Genomic DNA, 12,843 nt, shown 5'->3' on the forward strand with positions numbered 1-12,843 from the left:
CATTCACAACATCTATACGGGATTCAATGCTCTAGTTTTCCGGCTTAAGGCATTGGGTTTTCTTGAGGCGTTTATTGTTTCCGTTGCTGAGACTATCATGCGGACTAATAGGGCAGAGCTGAGGCAGCAACAGGATCTGAGCAACATGAATACATAGCGAGTAATGATAGCCGTGGTTTCATACAAACATCAGATATCACACAGACTCAAGAAAATCGGAAAACGAGTGGGAGTTCATGTCCTGTTCTCTGCACCGTTCAAATTATTCAGCATCTCGAAATCTACAAACCATCTGAAAATGCAGTCATCAACAGAATGTAAGGTTCAGCATAGAAACAGGTATGCGGCATGCTCGCGGGAAGTTGTCTATAGGACCCCCCTTTCTTGCGATGCTTGTTATGTCGGAACAACCAGAAGGTGTCTGAACGATCAACTGAGAGAACACGCTCACAATGTCAGACACGGAAAATATTGCTTTCTATCTCAGCACTGCACTGAGTGCACCTGTGTGCCCCTTTTCAAGGACACAGTGACGCTGTACAAGCACAGGGATGAGCGCACCCGATTCATCGTCGAGGCTGCGCAGATGGCACACGAACAAATGTCAAGCATTAGCAAGTCCCCCGTGTCTCCTTCCGGGAAGAAACTAAGGTTCCTCGAAGGTTTCGATGCGCGCAAGTATTCGTCGTCACAGTGAGCTCGCTGAGTACTTGCGGCTCAACGAGTAAGACATCGTCGCACTACAGGATGCTTATGTACGCGGCAGCGAATGTGGACTTAATGTTTACACGAACTACCATTGTAGAACGAGGTGTCAAGTGCACGAGTGCGACTTAGATGTGTGCTGTGACCCCACATATCCTCCCGCTCGCTCTTACGCCTCCATCTACGTGTGCAATGGACTCACACATTGCACTGTTGATGTTTCAGACACCTTGTGCAGCGAGGTTATATGTGGGGCGGTTAAAGTGCGTCTCGGGCAGTGCGACACGACAGTGGCGTGCGTTTATGTCCATCCTGTACACAGGTGGGACACGGCATTTGTGACCCGTTTGGTGCGACACCTACAAGGTGACTGCGTAATTTTTGGAGACTTCAACTCGCACCGTAAGGCTTGGGAGAGTGACCACATAGGCTGCAGAGGAACAGACCTGTTAGATACCATTGCTGGAACAGGCTTGCTTGGTATAAACATAGGCTCTCCGACTTTCGTCCGTCGTGGCGTAAAGAGCACATTCATGGACCAGTGACAAAAGCCAGTACGAATGGAAGAGTAAGGCAGACACGTGGGGCTCAGATCATTACCCCCTCCACCTAGAGCCACTTGATCGGCGCCGCGTGGGCACGTGCATATACACTGTCACTGACTGGCCTGCGTTTTCGGCAACTCTCGGCTGCCTTCTCACCTTCCGATGTCACCTACTTCTCGCACGTCACCCGCTGCATCGAAGTGGCCTCGCGCAAATGCACAGTGCCAGTGGGAACACCAGTTCCGGGCATAAACCTTCTGAATCTACGCGGGGCTCGCCAGAGGCTCCAGCGCCATGCCACTAAAAGCGACCGCAAGGGGCTCTGGTCACTTTATAATCGCCTTGACGCCGTGTGTCGCCGTCACACACGGCAAAGACGCTACCACTCCTGGGGCAGTCTAGGCGTCACGCTGGACTACCCACGGCGCTCCGCGCGTGCGTGAACAATATTCAGAGCCGTCCTCTGCCCCGTCGAATTACGTTTCCCAGCCCTCGCCAATGCTGTTGCACATTGTGTCACTTACCAGCAATTCGCCGAGCTACTGGCTGACACCCTCCACATCAGTGCTCCCGAAAGCTTGCCCGAGGTTCCCCAACTCCCGCTGTATCATCGCCGAGAGTGGTAAAAACTACGCCGCTTTTTTCTCATCGTCGGCATGCGCAATCAAGTAACCGCTTTATGCACTGAGGATTTCACTCTCGGGGAGTTGCGCCTGGCTTTGTCGTCACGCAAACGGCGCTCAGCACCCAGCGATGGCGGCGTGACATACCAGATGCTTCACAACATCGATCAGTCCCAACTCCCAGAGCTCTTCGCCGCCTACAATGACGTGTGGCGCACGGTTATAGTGTCGCAAAAGTGGCGCAAAGTCATCGTCGTCCAATTGATGAAGAGGGGCTAACCCGCCTCGGAGCCAGCATCCTATCGCCCTGTCTCCCTTACCTCCTCAGCGGGCAAGCTCTTCGAGACCATGGCACTGAAGAGACTTGAATGGATTCCTGAGGCACTGGATGTTTTCTAGCCTTCACAGTGCAGCTTCCGCCATTCGCGTACCACTGACGACGCCCTTGAGGGCGTCATCACAACGCTAGAGGAGGCACAACACAAAGGAGAGGCCGGCTACCTCATCCTGCTAAACATAAAGGCGGCATTCGACTCCCTGCCTCACCCCACCATCCTGAACGCGGTGCACGATCACGGAATGACCGGTCTCCTCTTCGCGTCATCGCTGCCTTCCTTGGCGGCAGAACCATGCGTGCGCGCGTCGGTGGAGTCCTTAGTGTGCTGCATCCCGTCAGTGTCGGTGTTCCGCAGGGCAGTGTACTGAGCCCCTTCTTGTTCAACTTCGTCATGGCTGACATCGACGATTACATTACCCGTGCCCTTCCATGTGGTATGCGCGCGGCGGTCTACGCGGACGACATTGCGGTGTTCGCGACAGGACCTGTGCCCAGTGGCCGGTGTATATGCACCAGGGGTCAAACCGTGTTGGATTCTATTGACGCGTTCATCATGGCAGGGGGATGACGCTTTCACCGACAAAGACTGAAGCGATGCTGCTGCACCCCAGTTATGGCGCCCAGCGCTACACACTGAGGTTCACTGTCCAAACAATACCCGTCCCTTGGAAGAGGCGAGTGACTTACCTCGGAGTGCAGCTGGACCAACGCCTCAATTGGTCACCAGCGGCCAGCGGCCAGCTTCGAAATGAGCGAAGGGTCACTTTCACCGCTCGAGGGCTTCTTGCTCACGGCAATGGATGCACATCGTTCCTAGCCCTCCGCATCTACAACGGAATGGCTGCGGCGCGAATTTTGTACGGCCTTCTTCTCGCGGCGCGTTCCAACTGGGAGACACTGGATGCAGCACATCGTAATGCGTTTCGCCAGTTTTTCAGCTCTCCGAGATCATCTCAAATCGGCCCAACTCTCGCTGAGGCGGGAGACGTGACTCTGGTAACCGGGCTGATCTGCAAGTGCTAAATCGCATACAGCATATTAAACGCTCGCGCCACGGACAGCAGCTTGTAATCAGGCTCTCCTCACGTTCACACTCACGCATGGGCAATGCGCTGCGGCATTGAACCCCCTCGTCCCGAGCTTACCGGATGTGAATGACTATAGTACCCCACCCTGCCGGCACCGCCCTCTGAAGATTCGGACATAGGTACCGGGAGTAGCAAGCAAGCAGATGACGCCAGAGTGTGCGCTTCGGAACAAAACTGCCGCCACTTTCGATGGACTTTTCGCGGGGCGACTCCTCGTCTTTACTGACAGTTCAGTGTTGAACGATGGTTGTGCCGTGGCTGCGTGTGTGGTGCCTTCGCTGGAGCTTCACAATGAGTGCCGCATCGCCTGCGAGGCATCGTCGACGATAGCCGAACTCGCCGCGCATGACCTCACCGCCAATGCCCTCCTTCAACTGACAGTTTCATCGGCTGCCGTTCTCTTGAACTCACGTGCCGATCTCTAACTGCTCACGCAGGACTCCCGCAGACCACCAGTTGCCACGCGCATCACGCGAAAGTTCGAAGCGCTGCAAGACCTCGTGTGTTATCTTGTGCTGCAATGGATAGCGGAGCACGTTGGAATATCCAGCAACGAAGCGGCTGACGAGCTCGCCAAGGATGCTCCCGGAACAAGGGTAACTACAGCGGCGAGCACACTCGACGTTGCGCGGCTTCGCACACGGTGCTCCGTCACCGCTCGCCACGCGGCCCCACGAGTGGCGGCAGGGCAGTCACCACGCCCACTCCCGAAAACTGAATTTTTGAGAGAGGAGCCTGCCCTCCTCCTCCGCTTGCGCATCGGCTGCTACGGCACGGCGGAACGGGTACACAGACAGTCAGCACGGGGAGACCCAAACTGCCGTCATTTCCCGCAGCCCGAAACAATCTGTGGCATACTTTTCTTCTTCTTCTGGCCTTGTTTTGCTGTACCTTACCTTAAAAGTATGCCACAACTCCATCAGATTATCTTCGAGTGTGAGGAGTATTCGTAAGCGCGCAGATCACTCTTCGGTGCTCACAGCAAACTGGGGCCTCCACCACCACTGTTGATGTGATTCTCTTTCCCCGTGCGCACGCATGCCTGGTGAAGCTCGCGCAAGCTGCCCTCATCACCTTCCTCAAAACTTCTGCGCTATTTGAGCGCTGTGGCCTGAAGGAACAGTAGTGCCTCCCCATTGAGGTCTACTAGACTCTTATTAGTGAGTGCTACGGACCCCAATTTTTCCTGTACAGAGATTACGCACTTCGGCGAGTGCTTCACGCACTTTCTACGACGTGCCAATTCAATCCGTTGTTCTCCTCTCGATGACAATACCTCACCGGCCTTCTCGGAGGGTTTCCTAGTCAGCTGCGCATGGCACGTGGGACTTGTGAGTCCGTTGCGGGAAGCAGATCGAATAACCCTTACCTCTTTTTTTTTCTCTTCTCCAATTTTATCCTCCCTGTATCTTTTATTCCCCATACCCCATTCCTTTGCTGACCTGTAGAAGTGTCCTTGTGAGAAGATACAGTTACACGTTGGTACATTTCTCTTCTTTTCTTCTGTTATAAGCGCTTATATATATTTATAAGTAGATATATTACTTTTGCCTTTCTTGTTCCTTTCTTTATAGACTTTTCTTTGCCTTTTTCTGTGCTTTTGTTTTTTCTTTACTCCTGTATTGTTTTTGTGCCACATGATCTGTGTCACATGATTTACTGTCTCCTCTATATATTTTCCCACTCTGCGCAATAAACTCAGTTGTAAGTTAGCGCTAGTGCCCTTCGTGTCCTTCTTGTCTCTGTGTCGTCGTTCTGTTCTCGCGCGTTGACTATTGTCTTGCTTTCGAGCTCGTTTGAGGTTGCATGAGTTTTAAAATTGGCCCTTTCGACCGCAAAACAAACACATTTTCCCATGCGTTGTGAAGCAATGTGATCCTGTGAGCCGCATTGGAAACCATGTGGCAATTGTGAACGGCTGCTGCGTTCTCTGCTCCGTTCCGGAAGGCGGTGATTGTATGGTATCTGGGGTTGAACGTCCCAAAAGCACAGTATGATTATAAGAGACGCCATAGTGGAGGGCTCCGAAAATTTACACCCCCTGGGGTTCTTTAACGTACAGCCAAATCTGAGCACACGAACATATAACATGTCCTTCCCATTGGAAATGCAGCCGCCGCAACCGGGATTCGACGGCGGGACCTGCGGGTAAGCAGCCGAGTACCTTAATGACTAGACCACCGCGGCGGGGCCCGGGGGGCAGTGCCGTGGGAGCACACGCAAGCCGCTTCCGCTCTTCGTTAACCCATTTTGATTAGTGGGCTGCTAGCTGTAAATCGCTCTTCTGCGCTGAGCGTGACAATTTCTTTCGACGATGTTGCACTGCAACTTGGTCAACCGAAAAAAACAAAATCTTGTAGCTTTTTAGCTACATGCTCATATTGAAGTGCAATTTGCAACGACCTCTTAAACGAGAGTAAAGGACTATGAAGCAATAACCGTTCCATTACGCGGTTGGTAGCTATGCCGGCGACAAATTGATGCCGCAGAGCATCACCCTGAGAAACGAACGGTGTGTCGCAAACTCGTGTAGAATGGTAACAAATTCATGAACTGACTCGCCTGATTGTTGTCGACGGTGGTGAAAACAATGCAGCTCGACGACAACATTGCAGGACGTCGACATGTAATGTGGTAATGCCACCAGTGCAGTGTCATACTTGTCGGAAGTGGCTGCGGCATACTTGTACCTGTCCTAAACAGCGATTGCTTCAGTGCTTGGCAGTGCCGGTGCTGCGGCCGTCGACCCTGCAGGTAAGGTTTGATAAATACGCTGGCCCTCCACCCCCAAACAATGTAAAAAAATCACCTTGCGTCGTCCTCACGACAACTCGGCGGGTTCGGAAGCGACCAAGTACACGTTGAACATCTGATCCACTACTGTCATGGTAGTGGCGGCCGGCCAGGTGTCTCGAAAAAGAACAGTGGTGAGCCGAGGCCGGGGAAGCTCATGTTTGCCAGGCACTAACGGGCGCAGCTGCTTGGGGAACGTTCACGACATCCTCGTCGCCAATGCAGGGTCTAAAGAAATGAAGTCAGGGTCTAGCCACGACGATGTTGAAAACAGAACCTCCTTTTATTGACTATGTACATGGTTTATATAATGAGTAAATGGGAATGAAAGAACAGAAATGAAACCGGAAATCAATGCCGCAGCCATATCACTCGTAATGCTTAATACACGATAGTGTATCCCCCCGAGATGCCCGTCACCAGCAGTAAGTGGTAGATTTATATAGGTTGCTGTTTTAACGTTGGGGAAGTTGTTACTTAGTGGCTCCGTCTGAACGCGTCCGTGTCTAGAAACAGAGGTGCCACTTGGATTCTGTGCGCCAAAGCCTTTTTTCTGAGCTATTTTTCTTTCTTGCGTTCACACATATATGAATACGTAAACATATACGATGAGTGACGGTGACGTCAACGCCGGCGGAAGAATCCAGCCGGTAGTGTCAATGAAATTGCTATCGCAATTAAGCCACCCACGCTGGGAGCCCAGCTCGTCAAGATGCGCAGACACGCACTTATCTCCCACGTGTACTTCGCCCGCAAAGAAGGGAGGGGAGGTGCATTAGATGCTTGTGCCCGTGCGCTTATCCTTCTGTGTGCGAATCGCACACCTTCAACTTTGACCGGAACGATTGTGTTTAGTTGCCTGGCGCACAAGGGTCACTTCGCTATATGGACAGGCACCGTTTGCGAGAAGAGTGAACTTTTCTAACACAGCGAAGTAACAACTGCGGCACATTTTAGTTTGCACTCATATCTGTACCTTTGGTTACGTTTCATGCCTTGTTGTTGTTTGAACAGTGCGTTGAGTGTCAAGCGCTAAACGTTGTTAGTTCGCTCTCATCCTGTGTATGTTGTTTTCGTGTGTCATTTTTGCGTGAGCAGCACTCTCCACGTTTCTGTCCGCTGTCCTTCTCCTCGTGACATTCCCCAAGTTCTTGCTATCACATTCATTGCTTCGCCCTTGCGCTGAAATCATGACTTTTTGAACACCAACACGTTGTGGTCCTCTTCTTCGCACAAACCCGCACCGAGACTCCACAACCCCGTCACCATATTTTACCGCAGCACTCGACTACGCGAACACAAGCGAGTACTGTCACCAACTGGCCCAGCTTTCAGTCCTTCTACATCATAAAGAGATCCCAGTGCGTAACAGAAACGTGCGAGTCAACTCCGCCAGCAGTTTGTAGCAAGCCACACTCGGAAAAGGTGACGCCTGGTGCCTTGAATTTTGCGGGTAATGTATTACCACTGTCAAAATTTCGACAATATGAGAATAAGTGCTACTACGCCAATTGGCTCTGCGCCTATACTATACACTCGTTTGTGCATCACCACCGTTGGTAACGCATGCGCTGCGCTCTGCACTTAGCACCCTAGACGCAATTGTGCGTCGTTTATTATGAGCAAGAAAGCCAAACAGACAGCTTACTCCGGAAGATTTTTGCAGTATGGATCCTGAACTTAAATATGAAAAAATAAAAAATGACCGCAGTTTCTCGAGTGAGCACGCTAGTTAGCATGCGGAGCATATATGTTGAACTGCGGTGCTGAGCGATGGAATTCTACCGGCAATTCACGACTCCTTGCACGTGGCACACGTGACGCAGTCGGCAAATTCGTCGGCGTCGCTTCCAAACGCATCGCAAAGAACCGACAACACTTTGAAACGATGCAGTTCATCCTGAATGTTGCCGATCCACGTCAAGTTGTTGTCAAACCAAAGTCGATCACACACCTTGCAGCTGTGGTCGAAGCTCCAGTCGAAGAACTCGCACTTGAAGCGAGAGTTGGGCGTAGCGTACTGCTTGGCTCGCCACGCCGCTATCGCGGAGCGCTCGCGGGCGGCATCAAGATCGGCCTCGCAGCGTCGACGCTTGCACGTGGCTTCACCGTCCGGATTCTCTTGCCGATGCTTACGCCTCGCAGCGGCTTCGCGTTCGCGAAGCTGGGAATCTTCCGCTCGACGTTGAGGTATCGCAGCTGCTTCGCGTTGGGGATCCTCCGCTCGACGCTGACGTCTCGCAGCTGCTTCACGTTCTCGGCGCTGCGGATCTTCCGCTCGACGCCAACGTTTGCATTCCGCATCGCGAGCTCTTCTCAGCGCGGCCTTGTCGGCGGCCGAAGTATCTTCGGAATCGGTTGCGGTTTCGCCAACACATTGGCTGACGCTATTGGAAGGGACGTCAGTAAGTGTGTTTGCGGATTCGTTAGCATACATTTTCACCAGCGACATCGGACGTGGAGCGACCGCACAAACCAGCCGATGAAAGGCGGTGCGCCGTGACACTCGGTTATTTAGAGCGAGTGTTGGTCCAGGCCTACGCATGCGCGTGTTAGCATACAGCTGGCGCAAGTAAAACTAGAGGTCGCGCGGCGCGTGGAGGGGAGAAGCGAGCGAAGCGCGCTCTGTGTTGAGAGGAGGCAGGGATGCACAGATGGCTGGCGGAGGAAGAGGGGAGGCTGCGGATAGCGACGGCGCATGACTAGCCCCTAGTATAACATGCTCCACGTGTAAAATGAGAAAAGCTCCAGGGGGGGGGGGGGGGGTCTTTGCAATTTAGTTGTTCTCAGCGAAGTTTCCTCACACCAGCGCGTTTGAGAACCTCTGCTCTAATCAAAAGCCAGAGAAACTGTGTTGCAGGGTGCGTTGGAATTTATAATACACTTAAAAATAATTTACAGAAAAAAGGGACGCCAGACAGTCGACACGATATGTCATCGAAGCAACTGAAGACGTTAACCAATAGGACGCTTTATGTACATCTCAGATGACGCAGATGTATTTGCTGAGTATTATTGAAAGTAGTTATACTAAAGAGCTTCGTTAAAACTTTTTTTCTCTTAGTTCTCAAGATTTCCCGTTGTGCACTGTACAGCCATCGAATTAATAACTTGACAAGCACTAGAGTATAGCCCCTCTTACTCGCGGTACGTGTCCATGAAGAGGCGAAGGATGCGGGAGTTCTTGTGCGAGATCATGATCATGTTGCCAAAAGTGTAGCCATGAGGCCACGTCACGGTCGCCTCGTAGTGTAAAAATCGACGAAGGGGCTGCACCACGAACACGTCCGCGTCGAGGTAGATGCCCCCATGGCGCAGCAGAGCACGTATACGCACAACGTCCGTTGAATGATGGGGATTCTCCTCCTAAATGGCATAACGAGATAGTATTCAGCAATAGACGTCCCTAAGCCATGCCTTTGGACAGTTTGAGAGCAGCTACTCAATCAATTGATAACCCTCCACACCAAATTATACAATCAAAAAGAGAAACTGATTAGTTAAATCTAGTATACTTATAGTGTTAGGATATTCACGATAAAGGATGAGCTTTCGCACAATTTTTCCCTGTTGCACCATGATCATTGAAAAATTTTAAAATTAATCAGAATTGAAAATTGACAGCAATATGAAATTATTTGTGTGTTTCGCGAAACAAAAATATTGTCATTGCCCGCTGGTTGGCAAGTATTCAGTCGAATATGTGTTCTTCACCTCCAGTAGTGCACTCTATTCAGGTCTGTCATGGTTGCGTATTTGGGCCGGTGGTTTGTTTCAACAATGGCCGTATCTGCTGACCACCTTCATTGCTGATAGGAAGCAGTAAAAACCTCGCACGTTCAAATGACGTACTTCTTTTGAAAAGTGGAGTTAATTTTGCCTCTGAGTTGTAAATGCGGAGCAATTCTTAGCGAACTTCAGGAAATTTGAGTCTGTCTATCTATCTATCTATCTATCTATCTATCTATCTATCTATCTATCTATCTATCTATCTATCAAATCTGTCTATCTATCTATCTATCTATTATCTATCTATCTATCTATGATCTAGCCGCTTGCGACTTTTAGCTCTCCTGGCCGTTTCGATAATGGTATCGATACCAAACTTGGTATGCCATAACATGACTGTATCACGAGCACAAGTGACTTATCACAACATGAAAATCATATGTATGTCATGAATGCCAGAATTTACATTTCATGATCATGCTGCTCTTGCGGTGGATTCGTTCACATGACCTGTTGCTAAACGGGTATGGTATGACATGACTGGATTGCGAACACAAGCGGCAGACCCTAACACGAAAATCATAGTACGCGTTTCACGTAACAACATGACTACGTGCCACACTTATGATGCGCTCGTGGCCATTTCGCTAGCCTTGCATATACCATATTTGGTATGACGAAACATGAATGAACGACAAAGGTATAGAACGGGTGCAAACAAGTTTATCATGAGATGGGTGTCATGGAACGACATGACTATATGCCGCACTCATGATGCGCTCGCGGTCATTTTGCTAGCTTCATATATAACAACTTTGGTATTACGGGACGGGAATGGACGACGAAGTGACTTCTGCAAAAATGATAATCATGACATGTGTGTCATGTAACAAGATGACTACATGACACACGCATGACGTGCCCGCGACTGTTTCGCTATCTTTGCATATACCAAATTTGGTATGACGAGACATGAATGAACGACAAAGGTATGTGACTGGTGCAAACAAGATTATCATGAGATGGGTGCCATGTAACGACAAGACTACATGCCGCACTCATCATGCGCTCGCGGTCATTTTGCTAGCTCCACATATGCCAAATTTGGTATTACGTCACGTGAACGGATGGCGAAGGTATGTGACTGGTCTAAACATGATCATCACACTCTAAGGCAAAATTAGCCGAAAAAGGAGTAACAGAGCCCAAACGCGATAAACGGATAGACCAATGAGGAGCAACCACCGAGGGAAGCGTGGCGCGCGAAACCAAGGGATGAAGCGCCCGGGCATTGCAGGCAGCGCGAAAAGCGTTGCCAAGGTGACCAGGTCTCCCTTTCCTCCTCTGCTGGCTCAGTCTTTCCCCGTATTTTGCCGGCGATGGTTCGCGTTGCATCGCGCTCTGAGTGCTCGACCACGACCGCCTTGATTCGACGATATAAGAATTACGACGTGATGCTTGTGTGTGCGCTTTGATGAGCGTGGGCTGCTGCTTTTGCGTTTCGCTGCACCCATGAAGTCTGGAGCAAGTCTCGACACGTCACCACGCCACACTGTATATCTCAAACTTCAAGATAGTCACGACCAACACATGACAGAAACAGTTGGTAAGGCCAATATGGCGGCCGAGAAAACAACAGGTCTATCAGATATATACTTAACTGCTACTCAAGGCAGAAAACAGCACTCGATTCTAAGGCAAGTAGATTATCATTCTTTATTCTACCCTACTTGTTGAGTGTGCGATACGGATCACGCTTGCCGGCAACGGGCTCGCTTGTGTTGTATATCGCACGCACGAAATGCATCGGGCAAGATCAGCTTTGGCGTCTGCAGTTCGCCTGTGCTTTGCACCGGCTGGAAATTGGCCGCCATTGCCGTCGGCCTCCTGTACGCTCGCTTGTCGAGTGCTCGCCTGTCTTTGCCGCAGCGATGAACTCCGGGCTGACGATATTGGGCTGAGACCTCGTCGCTGTGTTAGGAGTCGACGAACACACGTTGCGGGTTCTCGTAAAGAGCTTGGTTGTAGTATGTCGCGCGCTGAAAGTGCACCAGCACGGGCTAGCGAGGCTTTCGCTAGCATCGGAACTCACTGAAAATTGGTCGCCATTACAGTTGGCTTTCCTGTCAGTCGGTCGCAACAGCTCAGCGCCCTCCGTTGGCCGCGGCGGCTGACTCGCGTTAGCGCGCCGCACTCGCTCGAGTTTCTGGAAAAGCGCCGCATTACAGTCTATTTCTTCGGCGTTAGCTCCAAACCAGCTCAGCGCTGTTTGTTGCGGCGGCCAAGCGTACGCTCGCTCTTCTGTTTAAAGTTCGCTGGGGGCAGACACTCCGCGTGCAGCGCCGTGCTTGGTCTCGCGTTCGCTTGCTCGAGCTGAACGACGTCACTCGCTTAAAACTCGCCGACTTGTTAGCGGCACGGTGGTTCGCGGAGTTGTGGCAGCGGCCGCCGCTCCTAAGCTGTTGCGCTACGGGGATTGAAATGAGTGTTTGACGATGTGTGACATCACGCTTAAATTATTAGCATGTCATATCTCACGCATGTTTTCATTTCACCTTGCACGTATTTCTCATGTGCATTTGTATTCATCCTCTGTCACGTGTAAGTGACTCACTATTTTACATACTTATTGTGCAGCCGTGGGCACACAGTGTGCTGAAGACTGTTTGCGCTGGCGTCTGCGATGCCTGTCATCTTTCTCTTTCGTCAGAGCAGCTTCAGAAGGACTGGGCGAGAAGTGAAGGTAAAGTTATTTTGTGTGTCATATTTTAACGCTTGTCTTTATATTAACGTGCCCGTACTTGTCATACGCGTGCATCTTCATCTTCTGTCACGTGTGTCTAACTATATTTACTACATTATTGTATGTGCAGCCGTGGGAACACAACAGGCAGGAGCACAACACAACAGGCTGCATGCGCAGGCGTCTGCAATGCCTGTCATTTGTCGCTTCCGTCGGTGGAGCTCCCCAAGGAGTGAACACGATTTGACAACGAGGCTGGACATTTACACTTCACCATGAA

General features: G+C 50.9%; 1 protein-coding gene across 1 annotated transcript in view; it reads right to left on the reverse strand.

Moving 5' to 3' along the window:
* Nucleotides 1-9,042: 9,042 nt before the first annotated feature.
* LOC142767079 (uncharacterized) overlaps nucleotides 9,043-12,843 on the reverse strand; it is a 40,095-nt gene continuing 36,294 nt past the window's right edge. The window contains exon 5 of the mRNA XM_075868302.1: nucleotides 9,043-9,457. Coding sequence (XP_075724417.1) covers nucleotides 9,230-9,457 — 228 coding nt within the window. The 3' untranslated portion in view covers nucleotides 9,043-9,229. The remainder of the gene's footprint in view (nucleotides 9,458-12,843) is intronic.

Source organism: Rhipicephalus microplus, chromosome 7, assembly GCF_043290135.1.
Source record: "Rhipicephalus microplus isolate Deutch F79 chromosome 7, USDA_Rmic, whole genome shotgun sequence".
NCBI lineage: Eukaryota > Metazoa > Arthropoda > Arachnida > Ixodida > Ixodidae > Rhipicephalus > Rhipicephalus microplus.